Below are 21,959 nucleotides of genomic sequence, written 5' to 3'. Positions count from 1 at the left end.
AGGGGAAGGAGAGGATGAGGATAATGGTTTTATGACTAGAAATGGGATAATTGGGAATACAGTTAGATTGTAAAGAAGCTGAATAATTTACTTAAAGGCATTTTGAGTTTGAAATCCTACACGGCTATCCAAGTGGAGATAAAATTGTGTGAACTGGGAGGGAGACAAGACACTAGAGTGAGAGCAGGTGAGAGCCAGGACCAGATCTACAGTATGGGTCTGAGCTGTGGTGAAATGTTGCTGGATGTAGTCACCTTGGGGCAAAGAGGAAACTAAGGCTGGAGCTGAAACTGTGTGCACTTCAGCCATTTTCACTTAACAGAAAGCTGAGTAGAGAGTTTCCTCGTGATGGTAAAACTAGATAGTGGTTCTGTCACTAAAAACAAACATCCAAATGCAGTTCCATTTCACAAATGAATACTTCTAATCACTAGATAATCATTACGTTATAGTCTTCTTTTTGAACACTAATTCATTGAAGATTTCTTTCATCGTAAGTTTTTTTTTTTGTTTGTTTTTTTTTGGTCCGGTAGTAGGGTCTGAACTTTGGGCCTGGGTGCTGTCTCTCAGCTCTTCAGCTCAAGGCTAGCAGTCTACCACTTGAGCCACAGCGCCACTTCCGGCTTTTTTCTGCTTATGTGGTGCTGAGGAATCGAACCCAGGGCCTCATGCATGCGAGGCAAGCACTCTACCACTGAGCCACCTTCCTAGCCCCATCGTTAGTTTTTTGAGGCACTGTGGTGTGCAGCCAGTGTTCCAGTTCTGACATGGCTGAGGGAAGCAAGCAGCCCACATTCTCTTTTGTTGGAGATGATACTGTGGTTGAGCAAGGAGTAGAAACAGAACACACTAAAGCTGTGTAAAGCATCATGGAACTATAATACTATAGGAGCCAAAGAGCAGATGAGGGAATAGTTAATGACCTGGGGGGAGGCTATTTTATATGGAGTGGGAGATGGTCAGTTTGCTCTGAAGAGAAACCATTAAGCAACGACCTGAACGAGGGTGGACAGGAGCCATGTCATTACATGCAGGAAGTGTGCATTTCAGCTAGGGGGAACTTTTCCCACAAAGACCTTGAGTAGAGGCATGCTTGCACTGTGCTATTTAAGGAATAGCCAGCAGCCAGAGTGGCTAAAGTGAGGGAGTTGTAGAAGATGAGTTTAAAAAACACAAAAACTATACAGGTCATATGCATTCTATATGTTATAGTGATGATGTCTTTATTACTAGATCCATCTTGAACATGTCAGTGTCTACATCTTGGGATTTGCACAGTGTTGTTGAGAATTAGGAATCACACTGAAGAAAATACAGGAGTCTCTAGTGGGGTTCAGTGGTATGGGTATGTGCTCAGCGTGTGTTTGGCCCAGGAGTTAATCCCTACCACCAAACAATGACAATACGCTTCCCAAACAAAACACAACAAAAATATTTATTTCTTGCACTCCTGAATTTGTGTTCCAAAGAATCTAGTAGCTAATCTTAGTTTTAGCCTTTATATATTATATGAAGGCAATACTATTCACAGATCTTAATTTTTTAAATTTGAAACAAAGTCTTTTTCTTCAAATGAAATCTTACTCAGAACTCAGGTGGAGCTGCAGAATTTATGGCAAGTTTGAAAACGTCTCTATGGGACTCCTGGCTACTTCCACCCCGTGAGCTTTTGCCTCAGTACCAGGGCTGTTATGCAGACTTGTGTTCTACTTTTGAATTATCTGTGGAATTTTAAGATAATGGATTTGTAGATCTATGCTAGACTTTTCTTGAATTGACATCACTACAGGCATGTCTGGTGGATCTGATTTTAAAAGCTCTACAGGCATTGCTAATTGTTCATCAGAAACTGGAATTGCTGAATAGGACAATTCCAAAACCATACAAACAACAGAAAACACGTTTCTTCTAATATAGTAGGAAAATGCAATTAAAGAGCTTTAGCAGGATTTGAAGGCCAGAGCTTTATATAGTCAACAGGATATGTGTATCCTGACTCTGTGAAAGTAATCAATGAGTTAAAAGCCAGGAAACAATGAAAAGACTCAAATAGGCGCGCACACAAAAAAATCAGAGGTACTTTGGATGGCCTCTAAATTATTCAAGTAAAAATATTTCACAAATATAAAGAATATTATAGATGAATATAAATAAATACTGTGATATGGTACTTAACTGTTAAATTGGTTTGTGATGGAAAACTTTCTGTCATCTTTGAGCTATTCTTTCCTAACTTGAGGGGAATTATTGACAAAATTCAAGTGAGACATAGGCTGGTGATTTTATATTTGTCTAGAAATAAGGAGAATATTGTAGACCATTACAGAGACTACTGTGAAGTGGTATTTAAATGTTAAGGGGAAAAAATGATCTATAGAAAAGTGTCTTTGAGGGCTGGGAAGGTGGCTCAGTGGTAGAGTGCTTGCCTTGCATGCATGAGGCCCTGGGTTCGATTCCTCAGCACCACATAAGCAAAAAGAAAAAAGCCGGAAGTGATGCTGTGGCTCAAGTGGTAGAGCGCTAGCCTTGAGCTGAAGAGCTGAGGGACAGCGCCCAGGCCCAGAGTTCAGGCCCCACGACGGGACCCAAAAAAAAAAAAAAAAGAAAAGAAAAGTGTCTTTGAGTTTTAATAACTTTTCCTGCCCTCCCTTTTTGGCTTTACCCACAAACTAAAGTGCATGTGGGTTGATGATTCTGGATTCTTTGTTTCCATATGCTCTTTAATTTCATCATCCTGAGGTTGTCACAGCTATAAAAATAGTGGAAAGATGACTTTTTGATAACTTTAGTGGTTAGACATAGTCACAGTCTAGTTCTATCAAGATCTCTCCTACATTTAGACTTTTATGAACCTATGGCTTAAAAGATTACATTCTAGGCTTTTTATTAATATGGGTATTAATAAAAACTAATAGAAATATTGGTTTTATTAAGTTATTCAGATTCTTAGATGTAAATCTATCAATAACAAAGTTAGAAAAGACTTCAAAGAAATACAGATTTTCTTTCACTACTTAAAATGTAACTTTGAGAGTTGGAAAAAAGTATATTAAGTGAAGTAAGCCAGGCCCAAAAAAACATAGGTCCTATGGTTTCCCTTATTTGCAATAACTAGTATGTATCTGAGACAAGCAGAAAAGGTCAGATAACATGATGTTAAGAGAAATGAACCCCAAGATAAGGATACAAGTGGTTTTTTCTTTCTTGCTATTGTTTCTAACATATTTCTAAGGTACCATTTTTTTGTTGCTTTGTATGTCCCTCCCCAATGATATAATCCCTGTTTTCACTGTATTTGATGTTGGTATAATTTGGAGAGTGGAAGGGAAAAAACAGATTGTTTAAATAGTGATACAGGTCGACCCATTGCAACAATGAGATGTACAGATGCTATGTTGAAAAACAAACTTTACAATTTAGGTGGTGGGGAGAGAGGGGGCAGGAGGATGTAGTTGTGGAGATGGGAGGGAAGGGATGGTAGGGGAAAAACAAAGGAGGAGGCACCAATGCTTGATAAGAAATGTACTCATTACCTTGCTCATGTAATTGTAACCCTCTGTAAAGTATTTTCACAATAAAAAACTTATTTAAAAATACGTAACTTTGATGGGCTGGGAAGGTGGCTCAGTGGTAGAGCGCTTGCCTTGCATGCCTGAGGCCCTGGGTTTGATTCCTCAGCACCACATAAACAAAAAGAAAAAAGCTGGAAGCGGCGCTGTGGCTCAAGTGGTAGAGCGCTAGCCTTGAGCTGAAGAGCTGAGGGACAGCGCCCAGGCCCAGAGTTCAGGTCCCACAACCGGACCACCCCCCCCCCCCAAAAAAAAAAAGTAACTTTGAATAGTGACATTGTGTCATTTGCTGGGAAAGGGCTGGATCTGGAGACCATTCATATTAAGCTAAATAAGCCAGATTCCAAAGGGCAAAGGTTACATGTTTTCTTTCATGTGGATGCTAAACCTAAAAGATAAACATAAACATCAACACTGTAAGCTGATGAAAGCATAGTATATGCAGGATGAGATACTGTGGGGAAGCCTTTCTGTCCTGTTTGAGATGCAGGTGAACAGAGAAGGTGAAGGAGGGCAAAGATGTACAAAAAATACTCTGTAGGCAAGTTGCTGAGATTGGTTTGGGAAGGAGGGAAGAGAGAAATTGACAAAGATGTTCACTGTGATCGAGCTACCTGGTTATATATATAGACATGTCAAAATGAAACAACCTTATACAATTTTTTTGATGCCGATTTTGAAAGAGAAGGTAAAAAAAGAAACTTTTTCTACTGTTTTTATTCTGTATCAGTAATTTATATTTTTTTTCTTAATTGGAGCCGTATAAACACAAGGGCCCTTCAGGGAACACTGAGGACCAGATCTGGACATAAAGTTAGTGCCTGTGTTAAACACTAAACCCAACTCTAGAAAGGTAGAACATGTAAAAAAAAATTTCCTTTGAATGATAGATTTTTTTTTCTAAAACTAGAAGATCTGTCTGCATTAAATCTGACAGCAAATATGATCTGTTTGTAGAAAAAGGCCTTTATAAAGATTGAGTTAAAATCAGCATGTCCAGGTGTTTACAATGCATACCTGAATTCAACAGATTGAAATGATATTTTCCTAGTGTTTTCAGACATGATGTTAATTGGAGTTATAGTTTCTTCTTTCTTCTTTGCTTTTATTTTTATTTCTGACTGGAGGGGCTGGGGAGAAAAAATAAGCATATGGAAGTAGCATGTGGCTTGTTGATTTCCATAGCTTTCAAGTAGAGATGTAGATTTTTCAAATCTATTAGAAGTCCAGCATGGTGACACACTTCCTTTGTAAGTGGTTTGCATATTTGAGATGTCCCCTGGAGTAAGTGAAGACAGGGAACTCATGGGAAGTAATTAATTTAGCGGTAGGAGATTGAAGGGACTTTTCTGGTATTCATTTTCAAAAGAGTTAGTATTAAGAACACTCTTTGTCTTTTGTTTAGTTTTTGGGGGGCTCCAGTCATGAGGCCTGAGCTCTGGGCCTGGAGGCTGTCCCTCAGCTCTTCAGCTCAAGGCTAGCGCTCTCCCAGTTGAGCCACAGCGCCACTTCCGGCTTTTTTCTTTTTGCTTATGTGGTGCTGAGGAGTCGAACCCAGGGCCTCAGGCATGCAAGGCAAGCGCTCTACCACTGAGCCATTTTCCCAGCCCAGAACACTCCTTTTCTATCTGCTTACTGATCCATACCTATTACTCTACATTGTCTTAAAATGGGGACTGACATTTGACCCATTTGTATTTAACAATACAAAAAGTTTGATCAACACTGAGGCTGAAGACTTTTTGAATATTAGACATAGGTCAATCATGGGAAGAGAGTCAAAGCTGAGGGATTTTTTTTTTCAGTATCAGTTTTGAATCTTGTCTCTGATCCATAGTACATATTCATCACTTTAATCAGTGTTTGTAACTCATCTGCTGCTAGCCCTCTGGTCTGGAACTGATTAGGGACAATCAGTGAGGGCCTCTGGAAAACCTGAGCAACTTGAGTTTCTGGCTGGTTCCTAATGCATGTTTTGATTGGTGCTAATTATATGGTTTATTTAATTATTTATCTGACTGTTTGTTGTTAGCAAAGAGAATCCTAATCCAACATGAATTGTTTTCAAAGGCATTGGATCTAGCGGCCCTTTCCACAGAGTATGCTCAGTACAAGGACTGGTGGTGGAAGGTGCAGATTGGAAAATGTTATTTCAGGTAAAATTTTGATTATTTGTGAAAGGCTTGGAAAGGGCAATATATTTCAGAGTATCCAATCTGATATTTCAGATTTCCACGTGAAGACATGAGAACTTTGACTTACTTATGAAAGCATTTAAAAAAAAAACCAATCACAAGGCAATAATAAGAACTGATATCCTTAGGATAGTATAAGTCTTAAGGAAGTGGAAGGCTTTGAGACCGACCAATGGGTACCTTTTCAGATGAGGAAGGTGAGAACTGGCAGTGGCTGTGATTTTCTTTCTAAGGAGCTACTTAGTATCAGGCCTTGGACTAGAACCCAGATCTGTTTATTCTATTCCATCCTCTTGGCTTTTAAGGTTTTCATGATATCTTAGTGGTATAATGTACTTTACAGTTTGGCACTAACTAGCTGATACATCCTCTCCCTTCAGTCACATAGCACTTGGTAGGTAGTTGCTATTATTGGTCATTTTCCCAAATGAGCAAAATTGAGCCTGACAAAGGTAAAGTGACATGTCCAAATTTACATAGTTCACAAGTGGCAGAACAAGAAACTGAGCTCCACTTACTGATATTAGTTCTGTTATTTCCATAATCCTATATATTTTTTTCTATGGCCTGAATAGTCTCAGGTACCCTTTGTCTTTAAATATATTTCAAAGCCAATGAATTAAGATCAAAAGTTATGATTAATTTTAGAATATTTATATAGCAACTGATAAATTGGTGCTGAAATTTGTTGCTTAGGATGAAGTACACTTGGAGCATTTGGAAAAATAAACCATTTTTTATAAAGATAAATATGTCTTTTGTTATTTAAAAACAAGATAGACTTTAATGTCTGAGTACCCTCCAATATTTATAAACTTCAGTGATCATTCAGACAATGTGGGAAATGAAGAATAGATTGAAAAGAATACTTACTGCTCTGCTATTAAAATTGAGTGCTTTCCATTTAGGCATTACACACAGAACTCTAAAATGTTTTAATGTTTTTTCATACTTCTAGATTGAGAGAGTGCTTTCTGCCAGGTCATTGTAGAATACCATAACATTAAGCTCATGAATATAATTCCCAAAGACAATCTTAAAATCTTGAGCTTCCAAGTAGAACCTTTAAAATCATTAAAAATTAAGGGAAAATACAACCCTGATTCCTTCTGCCATCCATACATAATGGTATCAAAAGGAGTGTCTTTTTTATTTACTTTTGATTTAGTTAGATTTATTCTCTCTTCTAAGCTCTCAAAACATTTTCCCTCATGGGCCACAATACAGTAAAAGCTGCAAACTTTCTTTTCCCTTTTTTATTTATAAGTACTTTCAGTCTTTAATTTTGCCTTCACTTACTATAGTGAAATAGGTTTCACTATAGTAAGTTATTGTTTGATGATTTTATTGAATTAGATTGCAGAGAGAAAGTTGGCACTTGTAGGAACTATCTCTTTGGCCTCTTGCCTCCTCTTACTGCCTGAGTTTATGAACTTGATTGGCATTTTCATTATTCCTAGACTTACTTTGAATATAGTCTATTTTATTTTCTTATGGAAGAATCTATGTGAAGCCAGATGCTGGTGACTTATGCTTGTAATCCGAGCTAGATACTTAAGAGGCTGAGATCTGATGATTGTGGTTTGAAGTCAGCCTGGGCAGAAAAGTCTACAAGAATCTTATCGCCAATTAATTACTGAAAAGCCAGAAGTGGAGCTGTGGTTCAAGTGGTAGATCAATAGCCCTGAGCAAAAGAATCTCAGGTATAGCGTTTAGGCCCTGAATTAGTTAAGCCCTAGAACTGGCTCATTAAAAAAAAAAAAAAAAAAAGAATATGTGATAATTCCTTTCTAATCATGCTAAAAGAAGTTTTTTTACTGAAAACTTCAATAAATTCATTCATTAACTTCATTATGAATACATCTATATATATTGAAAATATGGATCATATGAAAAGATGTTTCATGGTCATATGAAAAGAAATTTCATATAATCCATATTTTCTTCCTTTTTTGGCTTCTATATCGCTTAATAGCTCAAACTCTCTTCTATCTCCTGTTTTTTTTTTAAATTTTATTTATTTATTTTTTTGTCGGTCTTGGGGCCTGAACTCTGGGCCTGGTAGCTGTCCCTCAGCTCTTCAGCTCAAGGCTAGCACTCTACCACTTGAGCCATTGCGCCACTTCCGGCTTTTTCTGTTTATGTGGTGCTGAGGAATCAAACCCAGGGCCTCATACATGCAAGGCAAGCACTCTACCACTGAGCCACCTTCCCAGCCCTTGGATTTTTTTAAAAAATCAATTTGTTTTCCTATTCTTTTAAGTCTTTGAGTGAAAAATCACTCAGCATATTATATATCACTCTGATTTGATTTCACAAAATAATTCATTGTAGCTAAGTGGCTGTTGGCTGGCTATGGATGAGTAGTTATAAGAAAGCCTAATACATTTCCTAAGGACAAACAATGTAAGCTGTATGTGCTTGCATGATTGATTTAGTGGGAATGACATCCTCCTCAGAACAGGTAGACACTGACATCAGGCAGTCATATTTAAGCAAGTCTCAGATTCACAGACTAGAATAGCCAGTATCAAATACTTAATAAAAACAAAGCGTTTCTAGAATAATAAGATAGTGTTGCTACTCGGATAGCAGTTACTACACCGAAATAGTCAAGGTTGATAACTAAAAACTAGGCTATTGTCTCACAGCTCAGGATGTTTTCAAAGAAACATCATCTTTCAGTTCTCCCAGTTAAGCGTTTATTCAGGTCACTTGCCATATGTCCAGCTGATCGTAAGCTCTTTGAGTGGTGAACTGATATGACCTAGCTTACTGGCAGCTATTAGTCCTGCGGTGAATAGGCTGCAGACAGACTCTTTCCACACCATTTGAGGATTAGATAGCCAGTATGAGGGATAGGCAATGCTTTGCTAAATTCTACTGACATTCATGTTGATACGTGTGTATGCACATGACCTTCTTTGGTATATGCTTGCTCTAAGATGTGATTTATCTTTATTTATTCTTCTCCCAGGGCTTGAAATAATGATGTCGTATGTATTTTTAAATTGACACTCTAATTTCTTAATGGCTGTTTTTAGGCTGAGAATGTACCGTGAAGCAGAAGAGCAGTTTAAATCAGCTCTGAAACAGCAGGAAATGGTAGATACGTTTCACTATTTGGCAAAAGTAAGTAAATATTCTTAACTTGAATGAAATCTGTCAGAATTCTGGCCATTGCATGGAAAGAGTTGCCAGTTCTTCAAGAATATTTGGCAACAAGTTTATTAATTGTTTATTATACATAGGTTTAACTTATTTTTCTTTATAGCAGAGGAGAAATAGCATACGGAAAGTAAACACCTCAGGAGAAACTAATAGCCATGAAAAAGGAAAGCCTCCTCCTTTTTCCTTCTCTTCTTTCTCCTCTTCTTTCTCTCCTCTACTTTCTCTTCCTTCCTTCTCTTCTTTCCTTCTCGTTTTCTTCTTTCTTCTTCTTAATCTCCTTTCTCATCCTCCTTCCTTGTCCTCCTCCTCCTCTTTATCCTCTTCAACTTTCCTCTTCTTCCTCTTTTCCTTCTTTCTTTTTTCCTCTACTACGTCCTCCTCCTCCTTTTCCTCCTCCTCCTCCTCCTCCTCCATTATCTTCCTTTTCTTTCTTTCCTTTCTCTTTCTCCTTGCTGTCTCTCTCTCCTCCTTCCTCTTCTTTCTCTCCTTCACCTCCCCTTTTTCCTCTTCCTCCTCTTCTGTCTTCTCTTCCCTTCTCCTTTCTCACTATGTTTCTCAAGCTGGCACTGAATTCACCATCTTTCTAGGTAGCTGGACTAATACATATGTGCCACCACACCTAGTTCTGAGAACAGAGACTGATTTTATAGCACCTAAGTCACTCAACTCTACTGTAACAATAAAGACCTTATTTCTGATTTGTTGACTCCTGCTCAGTTTGAGGAATTGTATCAGATTAATTTATATATCTGGTTTAAGTTTACCCTCTAGGTACCCCTGCATAGTAGGTTTTATTTCTTTTGTATTGTTAAGGAAAATAAGACTGCAAGAAGTGGGGTTTTCAGGGTCACTGAGCTATTAATAGCTAACATTCAAATGTAAGTCTTGAAATGCCTACTCATTGCTGCACAGTGCCACCCACAGCCACAGGCAGCGCAGAGCCACCTGGAATTATCAGTACAGGCCAAGTATTCCTAATCAAAAAATTAGAAATCTGAAATGTTCCCAAATCTGAAACTTTTGAGTGCCAGCATGATGTCACAAGTGGAAAATTCCACACTTGCCCTCCTATGTGAAGTGACCGTCAAAAACAGTTTTGCACTAAAAATACCATATATGTGTATATAATATAAATGAAATATGTATAAATTTTGTATATGTTGTAGGTTTCATCTCTGAAGTATCTTTTTGTATATCTTTAAATATTCCAAAATATTTCTGTTCCAAAACATTTCAGATAAGGGGAACATCTATTGGAATAAAGTTAGTTCTCTATCTTTACCAGGATTACTTCGAAAGAAAAACTGATGAAGTGGTGGTTATGACCTTATCTTGCTGTATCTTAAGAGGTTTCCAAGTTAAAAAGTGTAGTATAGAGGCTAGGTGCAGTAATAGCTCATGCCTGTAATCCCAGCTGCTTGGGAGGTGAAGATTCGGAAGACTGAGTTTGAGTCTGGCTTGGAACAAGTTAACCACACCCTATTTCAACCAACTAGTCAACAAACTGGCAGAAACCTATAATCTTAACTACATAGCAATTACAGGTAAAAGAATCTCAGTCTAAGACTAGCCCTATGTGAAAAATAACTAAAATTAAAAAGAATTGGCAGCTGGGCACCAGTGGCTCATGCCTGTAATACTAGCTACTCAAGAAAGTGAGATCTGAGGATCAAGGTTCAAAGCCAGCCCAGGCAGGAAAGTCCTTGAGACTCTTAGCTCCAATAAACCACTCAGTAAACTGGAAGTGACACTGTGGCTCAAGTGGTAGAGCGCTTGCCTTGAGCTGAAGAGCGCAGGGACAGCACCCAAGCCCAGAGTTCAAGCCCCATGACTGACAAAAAAAAAAAAAAAGAATTGGCAAAGTGGCTCAAGTGATAGAATTGCCTAACAATATGAACTTCTGAGTTCAAACCCAAGTTGTCCACCCATCCAAAATATTCAAAAGAAGATTCAAAAGAGGTAAGGTATAAAAGGAAGTCTGGCTTTTTGCCTGACTTTTTGGTTGCAGTGTGGGCCTCACTGTTACCCCAGCTATGTAATGCTGATCATAGACAACAGGAAGAAAGGTTATCAGAGTCTGCCAAGAAAGACCAAGACCCTGTAAAACCCCTAGAGGTGAGGCCCCAAAGAAGTAATATCTCTACCTCCAAAGTAGCTAGGATTACAGGCTTGAAACACCATGCCCTGCTCATTACTGAATTTTTTTTTTACTGTAATATCTAGGTGATGATTCGCTCTTCATCAGTAATTCTGAACTTGCATTACAAACAATTCTGAATTTGTATTACAAACTTTAAGAAATGATAATTCTACTCAAATGCATCTTGCTTTTAGGTTTATATCTGGTTGGATCAACCTGTGACTGCTTTAAATATTTTCAAACAAGGCTTAGAGAAATTTCCAGGAGAAGTAACCCTGCTTTGTGGAATTGCCAGGATCTACGAGGTGAGATTTATATTATTTTACAAGTTTAAAAATAGAGGTTGTATGCTACTTAAATATGAATAGCTCCTTGTGATCCTAGCATGGAGAACAGTTTATAAAGTTATGAGTCAGCAGTAGAATGATTTTGCAGTGTGCATTTAGGCAAACAAAGGTTTGAGTATGAAGTATTCCAGATATGCAGGAGAGTACAGACAACTGTACAAGATAGAGATCTAAGCTAGTTTTCCTATATGGATCATCCCAGCATTTATCAGTTCTTTCCCTAGTTCTGTAACATCAAATGTCATAGTTTTCGGTTTCTGATAGATAGATTTTGAGGCTTTCTATTCTGTTCCATTGGTCTATTGCTAGCTCAATCTCTAGGGTTTACCTTCATCCGGAGTGTTGTCACTATTTTGGCTTTTTATGTATTCTCAAAAATTTTTAAGTTCCTGCTGTCAACTTTCATGAAAAGTTTTATTGAGTTATTTTACTTGCTGCCTAATTACTATAGCTTTACAATAATTCCTGAAATTAGATCAAGTAGGTCTTCTTTCTTTTTTCTTTTCCACACTTGATAGTATGTGCTGTTTGTTATTCCATACTCTAGGATTGACCCAACTTGAACCATTTAAAAACTCTGTGGCTATAGCGATTGGAATCACTTTGAATACCTGAGGGACAGGCTGGGTAGCGGAGCTGTCCTTCTTTACTTCCTCAAGCCTATGACTCTTTTTAGGTCTTCTGTTTTATCCTAACTAAATATTTTGTGATTTCCTCCAATAAACTAATCTCCAATAAATTACTCAGGAAAAGCAGAAGTGACGCTGTGGCTCAAGTGGTAAAGTGCTATCCATGAGCAAAAGAAGCTCAGGGACAGTGCCAGGGCTTGAGCTCAAGCCCCAGGACAGGTACAAAGCAAACCTACAAACAAAAATGGCAACAGATAAAAGTCATGAAGCAACCAGGCACTGGTAGCTCACTCCTGTAATCCAAGCTACTCGGGAGGCTGAGATCTGATGATCACATTTTGAACACAATCTGGACAGAACAGTCCCTAAGACTTACCTCCAGTAAACTAATCAGAAAAAGCTGGAAGTAGTACTTTGGCTCAAGTGATAGAGTGCTAGCCCTGAGTACAAAGAGGCTCAGGAACAGTGCCTGAGCTCTGAGTTCAAGCCTCAGGACCAGGAAAAAAAAAAAAAAAGATTAATGAGGCAGTGTTCAGAAGAAGCCAGGTGCAAGCTTCCAGGAGTATTTTTCCCAATGGAGTCACAATGGACATTTCTTCCAGCAACAAGTTGTGACAACTTGTAGTAGTGTTGTCTACCAGGGAAGCTCATTAGATACTAGGTATCGAAGGGCACTGTAGGAGCCAGTCCTTTATAAGTACCCTGTGCTTAACTCACTTAGGCATAACTATACCTTATCATGCAGGAAAGTTTCTATCAGTGCAGGGAGCCATCTGAGTTTTCAAATGCTGGACTAAGAACAATCATCACAGGCCTGCTTTGTTAACTCATTTTCTGCACGGAGGTATTCCTATGTGTAATCATGAGTGGAGTCTTTTTTTCTATGTTATGTTTCATTTCTTTTGGTGACTAGAAATGCATTTCTTTTTCTAAGTTGATTTGATATTAGCTACTCTTTACATTTTTAAAGACATTGTCTTAGATTCTCTTGGACATATTTTTAGTAAAGAAAATGCTCATCTGGGCTGGGAAGGTGGCTCAGTGGTAGAGCGCTTGCCTTGCATGCATGAGGCCCTGGGTTCGATTCCTCAGCACCACATAAGCAAAAAGAAAAAAGCCAGAAGTGGTGCTGTGGCTCAAGTGGTAGAGTGCTAGCCTTGAGCTGAAGAGCTGAGGGACAGCGCCCAGGCCCAGAGTTCAGGCCCCACTACTGGACCACCCCCCCCCCCCCAAAAAAAAAAAAGAAAAGAAAATGCTCATCTGCAAATACTGTTTCATTTCTTCATTTTACTGATTGATTTAGAAATATATTGCTTATGGCTTTTAATACAAATGGAATAGGCACATCTGCTTTCTTTACATTCCCTCCACCAGAATCTCAGGAGATGCTTCCAAGGCATAGTGCAGTTTTAGACCTGGGTGATAATCACTTCCTTAAGTTATTTGTGATTTTATTTTGCAGAATTCAAATTTGAATCTTTTTTTTAAGTCTTTTTTTTTTTTTTGCCAGTCCTGGGGCTTGAACTCAGAGCCTGGCACTGTTCCTGAGCCTCTTTGTACTCAAGGCTAGTGCTCTACCACTTGAGCCATAGGACCACTTCCAGATTTTTCTGAGTAGTTTATTGGAGATAAAAGTCTCACGGACTTTTCTGCCTGGGCTGGCTTCGAACCATGATCCTCTGATCTCAGGTTCCTGAGTAGGAGGATTACACACATGAGCTACCAGTGTCTAGCTTAAGTTTATATTTTTTTGAATCAGTTCAAAAATAACCACTGAGGGGAAAAGTCACTTAAAATGATGCCAAGTTATTACACACTTGAAGTGACATTTATATATTTGAAAATGTTATTTTAAGTCTACATTAATAAAGTCTATTCTAGGACTAGTATAATTGAAGTGATTCTAATGCTGGAATAAGTTTAAGGACCAAAATAGAATCCACATATGTTCAAACATATGAAAATTTATGGTGTGATAAAAATTGCTTATGATTATTAAGTAATAGTTTAAAAGTAAAGCGGATGAGCAATGATTTCTTTTTCTTTCTTTTCTTCTTTAGGGTTGGTTATTTCTCTTCTTCCTTTCTTTCTTTTTTTTGGGGGGAATGGGGGGTGCAAAATTGGAACTTGAACTCGGTACCTGAGTGCTTTTTGGCTAACACTCTACCACCTAAGTCACACCTGCAATTCCAAGCAATGGTTTCTTACACTAAAAGAATCCATTACTGCCAGACTTAAAACTTAAAAAGAGTAAATATAAAAACAGAAAACATGAAGTTTTCAGAGAAAATGCAGATGTAAGCTGGAAGGTGTGACTCAAATAGTGGAGTACCTGCTCAGAAAGTGTGAGGCCCTGAGCGCTGATAGGATTGCTTTTAATTTCCTCAATGTGAACATTGCTTAGAATTTGCTAAAAATGAAGAGATTTTACACACACACACACACACACACACACACACACACACACACACACACACACACCCCAAAGAAGAATGTAAATACCCTGAAAGCTTTTCTGTAAAATCTTATGTTTATATTAGCCCACGCAGTGGCCATTGGGGCTCTCCATACAATTGAAGTCACTGCAGAGATGACAGTAGCTAATTTTCAGCTGCTTCTCTCTCTCTCTCTCCATTCCTCCAACCCTCCACCCCCACCCCTGCCAATCCTAACTCCTGTGTTTGTTAGTTTCTATCCCCAGCATGAGCTTCTGCCAGAAATGTTCAGAAATGTTCCCTCACTTCATTTAGATCTCCTTTGAACTAGTCCCTGTTTCAAGGGACCACCCCTTCAGGAGCAATACCCTTCTTCCTTCTCCTCCTCCTTCCCTCCCTCTTCTTTCCCTGCTATACTCCTCCCATTCACTCATCGTGACCATATGATATTACCTCATGTATTTATTCATTTGTTTATCTCCTTACCTTCCTTCAGAACAATAACTTCATCTTTTTTGCTATAGAGCCTAGAATAGAGTTAGCACATGGCAGGTTGTCAATAAATAATTTGTTAAGTGAATGAACTTAAATTGATCAGGAGAAATCATTTCTTGTCTGATATTAATAAAGTATTGTTCTTCCATCTTGATGGAGAATAGGAAATGAATTATTATTCACCAGCAGCTGAATACTATGAAAAAGTGTTGAAACAAGACAACACACACGTGGAAGCCATTGCATACATTGGAAGCCACCACTTCTATTCTGACCAACCAGAAATAGCTCTGCGGTTTTACAGGTGTGCTATACAGTCAATTTATTGGATTTGCTGAGAACCATTGGTGAAATAGGAATAGAGATGGAATTAAAATATAAGTGGGAAAATAATATATAGGCCATGAGTATAGGAATCTAAAAATTCTAGCCCTGATAAGTTTTATGCACATTAGAGTGACATCTGAGAATTTGGAACTCCTGAATGCTTCAGTTTTCATTTTATCCACAAACAATGCTTAATAAAAAGCTTAATAGTTACTTGTCTTCACTGCTTCCATGAAAACTGATAAACATAAAGACACTCAGATTGAAATAGTTTGCAAAGAGCAGACGGCCCCATGTTCTGAATCTTTGTGAGGCTTTAAAACAGGATTGCCTGCTTTGGAAGTAATTGTCACGTCTTATTTTTCAACTCTGTTTCTTAAAGGCTAACTAAACTATATTCATTGGTTCTCTTTTGAGCACATGCTTATTTTATCCTACATCTGACCTCTAAAGTTCATTTTTAAATTACAATTCAGCCCTTAGGACATATGCAAGGAGATGACTGACAGAATGCTTTCCAATGCATATTAGAAACATAAAATGCATAATTACCCGCTGTATACATACAGCTGACCCTTCTCTCCACCCCAGAGTGGATCGTGGCTGACCCATAGCAGTTGGGCTGGATTTTCATTGGAATATCTGAACTCGATTCTCTTTTGTTCCTTGGAGTTAATCATGCCTCCAAGCAAAATGGGGCTCTAGCTGTATAGTTTGAAAGCTGAGTGGATAATCCAGTGATCTACCTTTCCTTTAGTCATCATCTCTTCCTCCGTGGAAGGTTATTGGAGGTCAGTAGATGCAGCTTAACCACAAAATACAGGTAGCTAGAACAGGATTCAACTCCATTGAAAGCTGAACAATACATGGAACACACAATCCTCAAATCAGATGAGGTCTTAGGAACCTGCCTACAAGAACAGAAGTTTTGGGCTGGGAACGTGGCTCAGTGGTATAGTACTTGCCTCGCATGCATGAGGCCCTGGGTTCTTTTCCTCAGCACCACATAAGCAGAAAAAGCTGGAAGTGGCACTGTGGCTCAAGCGGTAGATTGCTAGCTTTGAGCTGAAGAGCTGAGGGACAGCACCCAGGCCCAGAGTTCAGGCCCCATAATGACAAAAACAAACAAACAAACAATAAAAAAAAAACCCTGAAGTTTTATAACACTAAAATGTGTGGGCTTTACTTTCCTGTGACTGTTGCTTATTTCCCAAAGCTTTTGGGAAAATGTTGACCTTGTCTTGTGACTAGTTAGGACAGATAAGCTTTTGTGTTTGCTTTAAACATTTATTTGTTTGCTATATAACGCTTCGTATTTATACTCTCTGCAGGTGCTACAATTCTTAAACAGGTTCATTCTTAACTTTATAAAAATAAACCTTAATGTGTATAAAGTTGATCTGACACCAGCATTTATGTACAACTTTTTTTTTTTAAACAAGGCGACTCCTGCAGATGGGTGTTTATAATTGCCAGCTTTTTAACAATCTGGGGCTGTGCTGCTTCTATGCCCAGCAGTATGATATGACTCTGACCTCATTTGAACGTGCCCTTTCTCTGGCTGAAAATGAAGAAGAGGCAGCTGAAGTCTGGTACAACTTGGGACATGTAGCTGTGGTAGGTGGTTGTTGTTTTTCCAAATAATATGTTGTAGAAAAGTTAGTCTTAAATTCCTTTTGAAGAAATTTTCAGGTATTGTAAATCTAAGTGGCAGTTTAGAGTTTTCTCAGTCATTGTAGGTCATTTCAGTCCTCAAGGTAAATCCACTTACACAGAATTTACAGTGTATGATCAGTACTTGATTTTCTCTGTGTATCAGGAAAGCATATCACGATTTGTGTATACAGAAGTTTGCTTCTCTTTCTAGGGGATAGGAGATATGAACTTAGCCCATCAGTGCTTCGGGCTGGCTCTGGTCAACAACAACTACCATGCTCCAGCCTACAACAACTTGGCCGTGCTGGAGATGCGGAAGGGCCATGTTGAACAGGTCAGAGAACAGTGGCCCCGTGAACAGTCTGCTCTCTTCAAAGATAAGCTGTCACATGTGGCTGTCATTGCATGTTATGATTTTAAAATGAGCTCTGAAGTCTTCCAGGCTTGGGTTTGAAGAAGCCCATGCACTAGCTATGTGATATTGGGTAAGGGATTGCACTTTTCTGAATCCAGAATATAACATTTGATTTATTGGGACCATCTATGCCTTCCTGGTCTTCCTTAGCTTAGAAGTGAGTATTTTCACTGTCACCCTCCATCATCTAATTGCTCCTCCCAGAATCCTAGGAGCTGCCCTCAAAACCTTCTTTCCTCCTCTCTACTCCTAATGCCTTCACACCCACATCATAATCAACAGACCTGTCAGTCCTCCGTGTCATGTCCTGTGACAACCTTGTTCTCTTCTCTTTTGTGGATTGTTAGTCCACACCTTTCCCCACTGACTCCAGTTAGTAAGTGTTATAAATATAAATATAAAGTTAATAAGTATTATAAATATATCCTTCTCAGAGTAGTCTTAAGGGATTAAAAAAATTAAGATTGTTTTATTACTACTCTGCTTAGACTCCTTCAGGGCTTTCTCTTTGTATTTGGGCTAAAACCTGGGCTTCCAAGCATTGCCTGTGAGGTTGTGCACCATCTCCCCCTCTCAGATCACATCTTTCATTTCTTCCTCTTTCTCTTGAACTTCCACGCACATTAGCTGCCTTGCTGTGGTGCAGATACGCAGCACTCAGTCTTCCTTTAGGGCCTGTGAAATGTCCTTCTCTCAGATCTTATCATCAGAAGTGTCTCTTTGTCACTCAGAGCTTCAATACTACCTCTTCAGCAAAGCCGTCTTGAGCATCCATCTAAGAAACGCCCTTGGGAGATAGCTCGTGTTCCACTCTATACTTTCACAGTTCTTATTTGACCAGGTATTGTCTCAGAACTGCTCTTGGCACGTGGAAAGTGCTCAGTGAACATTTCTGGAATAAGTGGGTGGTCGGTAACATAGACTAATAAAAATAATACCTACCTGAAGGTGTCACTGTGAGGATTACATCATGCCCCTGAAGCTCTGGCATGGTTGAAGCAAAGTATTGAGCACGTGGTCATTTCTCCTCAATGTACTATTATTATCTGCACGGCAAGAAGTTTGAAATGCTAAATATAATACAGAAAGGCAGCTAAAGAGAAATATTAGCTCTGCCACTTTGGATGAAGAAATGGAGATTGGAGAGGAGGGTGGTAAGTAACTTTACCAAAGGTCACAGACACATTGAGCAGCAGGCTGGGACATGCACTTGGTTTTCAAGGCACATTGATAACCTCTTAACAAAAATAAGGAGGGCACTAACTTTATTTCAAATTCTCCCAAAGTAACTGAGGTGGGTTTGTGTTTCATATCAGCTGTTCAGTAATGGGTACTTGCTTGGTTAAGTAACTCTGCTGTGTGCTTATGCCTTTTTTTGACTGCCTCTGCCTCCAAGTTGGTGTTGTCTGTGCGTCCTGCTTACTGTGGTTTCCTCAGGACACAGGCGACCTGAAATGTTGGGGTGAAAGGTTGTATACTAATCCCATTTGATCATTAAAAATAAATATCTACCCTCCTATATGAGCTGACATCCTCTTATTTTCTATTAAGGAAAAAAAAAGGTCTTCAGGGTTATAGACACAAATTGGGGATTTAGCTACAAGTTGGAAGGTTGTCTAATACCTTGTTACGTTATTAATATTCTTGACAATCAATCATTTATGAGCATCTCATGCCGCTCTATGGTTTCTTCAATGTAGGATCCTTTGGCCATGTAAGGCACAAAAATGAATGTGAATTTTGTGTTGTGAATACTTTAGAGATCAGAAAGCTTGTTATTTCTTTGTTTTTTGGTTTTTGTTTTTTTTGGGGGTCGGTCATGGGACTTGAACTCTGGGCTTGGGCGCTGTCCCTGCACTCTTCAGCTCAAGGCGAGCGCTCTACCACTTGAACCACAGCACCACTTCCGGTTTTCTAGTGCATTGTTGGAGATAGGAGTCTCACAGTCTCTCCTGCCTGGGCTAGCTTTGAACCGCTATCCTCAGATCTCAGCTTACTGAGTAGCTAGGATTACAGGCATGAGCCACTGGCACCCGGCTAGAAAGTTTATCATTTCTTGTTTTGTTTTTTTTTTTCTTTTTTTGGTCAGTCGTGGGGCTTGAACTTTGGGCCTGGGTGCTGTCCCTCCACTCTTCAGCTCAAGGCTAGCACTCTACTACTTGAGCCACAGCACCACTTCCAGCCTTTTCTGCTTCTGTGGTGCTGAGGAATCAAACCTGGGGCCTCATGCATGCAAGGCAAGCGCTCTACCACTGAGCCACCTTCCCAGCCCTCTTGTTGCTGTTTCATCTGTGTGATGAATACTTTCTCATAGTCATCCAGCACAGGACTTTGAGGTTTAAAATGTATTATATATTTTTTGGTATTATTATTACATTTGGGAACAGATAATGAAAGCCTGTTAACTCAGTTACCACTCACAAGAACTAGATTAAGGAGACTTCTTTTTACATTAAGATAATATTTTAAGTTATATGTTATGACAAGATTTATACTTATGAGACAGTGGTTTTTGAATAATAAGTCTACTCAGAATTTTCAGTGCTCCTTTTTTCTCTGTCTTTTGGAGTGTTTATTATGAACATCATTTTGGCAGGCTATCAGTAGCTAATTGTATTTTAATAAAAGCCCTGTATTTCAGGAGGCACAGCATCTGTGTTCACCACAGGATTACATTACGGTCCTATCCTAGATAGAATTGGTTTACCAAGAGAAATCACAGACAGCTCTGATGACAGCTCTGATGTATGTGTATGAGCCTTTGACTTTTCCTTTTCCTTTTGGTATAGGCGAGCGCACTGTTACAAACTGCATCCTCCTTAGCACCCTGTTTGTATGAACCACACTTTAATTTTGCAACAGTATCTGACAAGGTATTATTCTCTTTCTTTTTAAATTTATCTCCACATCTGTTTCTTGTTCCTTCTGGGCTTAAGAAATTCCAGCTAAATAAGACAAGTCTGACCTTCCTGAAGAAGACTGATTTTTTACAGTCTGAAAGAAATAGGTTTTTAAAACAAAAAAAATGGGTTTTTATATACACAAACATTTTCATTTCAAGGGACAGTTGAATAGACTTTTGTAAACTTTAAAAACCAGATATCTTCTCAACTTTGTTATGTTAGTGCCATTTAAAACTTCTCAAGAATGTAGTTATATTTTAAATACATTATTTTTTGTTTAAATTTCCTGATAATACCCTAATCAAAATATGTCTTAGTGGTACATTACCAGTAATTACCTAAGCTACAAAGTATCAGCTATTTAGATATGCAAATGTCATTTTGTGTTTATAATATTGTCAGTGACAGGAAAAGAAAACACAGGTTTTTGAATTCATAACTAGATAACTAGAATTGAGCATAAATTACTTATATAATGGATGATTTTGTTTGTCTCATATAATATTTATGGCAAGATTATAATCTAGTGATAGAATTCTAGGTTATGAGAGGCATAAATGAGCAATTTACCTTTAAAATTTTAAAGCTCTTTTAACATTATACAAATGGACGTAGTATCTTTTTCTTATCCTTTCCATACTCATCTTCTAATCTCATTCTGGTATTTCTCACAGATTGGGGATCTGCAGAGGAGCTATGTTGCTGCTCAGAAGTCAGAAGAAGCATTTCCTGATCATGTGGACACACAACATTTAATTAAACAATTACGGCAGCATTTTGCTATGCTCTGATTATTCCTCAGATCCAAGATGTTCTTAAAAAGGGAAATTACACAAGTGGAAAAGGACTTAGAGAAAGTATCATATAAGAAACTCAAGACTAGAATGTATAATGCTAGATTTTATAATACCTTTCTAAGATGATGTTATAAAATACAGGGTTTAGGGATTTTGTTTTGGTTTGTTTTTGAGACAGGGTCTCTTGCTATATATACCTGGTTGGCTTTGAACTTGTGATCCTCCTGCCTCAGCCCTCCACATGCCAGGATTACAGAGGTATACCACAATGTTCAGCTGATTTAAACAAGTCTAAGTACATTGTGAAATGTTCTCTCACCTTATAGAGGAGATGTTTGTTTATGTTTACCAAACATTTTCATTAGTTTCCTCAAATTTCTACAAATGTACATTTTAAAAGTTCTTAAGACATCATGCAGCTTTAGGGGTTTGAAATCTACCTTCAAAACTGCTTGTATGGGTACTAGTGTATATATTTATTATAACTATGGACTTTATTTGAAACTTAAAAATTGTATTTAACTATTTTTATGATACTTTGTGATTATATATAGTGCTTTAAAATAAATCAGTATGTAAAACAATATAATTTTATCATTTCTCTTGAGTTTTTAATTCATTGATCTCAGATGACACGTTTTTCTAATCTAGTAATCTTATAAATCAACTCTTTAATTTTACTTTAAAGATGTGCCATCATTTTTCCCCCTGAAAAACTGCTTATGAAACATAAAATGAAAACACCAAGGTTGAAAAATAAAGTTGCAGGTCAGAGGTCACACCTGTGGTTAACCCCATGGATCCCCTACCCCACTACCATATTTTAAAGTCCTGGTAAGGTGCTAAACTGCCCTCAACTTCATTTTGTGGAATTCTCATT

The 21,959-nt window shown here is 38.3% G+C and overlaps 1 protein-coding gene across 1 annotated transcript in view; it reads left to right on the top strand.

Moving 5' to 3' along the window:
* Ttc8 (tetratricopeptide repeat domain 8) overlaps positions 1–21,662 on the top strand; it is a 43,496-nt gene extending 21,834 nt beyond the window's left edge. The window contains exons 7-14 of the mRNA XM_042692559.1: positions 5,640–5,725; positions 8,809–8,896; positions 11,270–11,380; positions 15,146–15,285; positions 16,751–16,925; positions 17,176–17,298; positions 20,169–20,252; positions 20,957–21,662. Coding sequence (XP_042548493.1) covers positions 5,640–5,725; positions 8,809–8,896; positions 11,270–11,380; positions 15,146–15,285; positions 16,751–16,925; positions 17,176–17,298; positions 20,169–20,252; positions 20,957–21,073 — 924 coding nt within the window. The 3' untranslated portion in view covers positions 21,074–21,662. The remainder of the gene's footprint in view (positions 1–5,639; positions 5,726–8,808; positions 8,897–11,269; positions 11,381–15,145; positions 15,286–16,750; positions 16,926–17,175; positions 17,299–20,168; positions 20,253–20,956) is intronic.
* Positions 21,663–21,959: the final 297 nt, after the last annotated feature.

Source organism: Dipodomys spectabilis, unplaced genomic scaffold (genome assembly GCF_019054845.1).
Source record: "Dipodomys spectabilis isolate Male_0828 unplaced genomic scaffold, ASM1905484v1 ptg000157l, whole genome shotgun sequence".
NCBI classification, from domain to species: Eukaryota; Metazoa; Chordata; class Mammalia; order Rodentia; family Heteromyidae; genus Dipodomys; species Dipodomys spectabilis.
The sequence above is the reverse complement of the archived record's forward strand: the minus strand, read 5'-3'. Positions and strand labels throughout refer to the sequence as shown.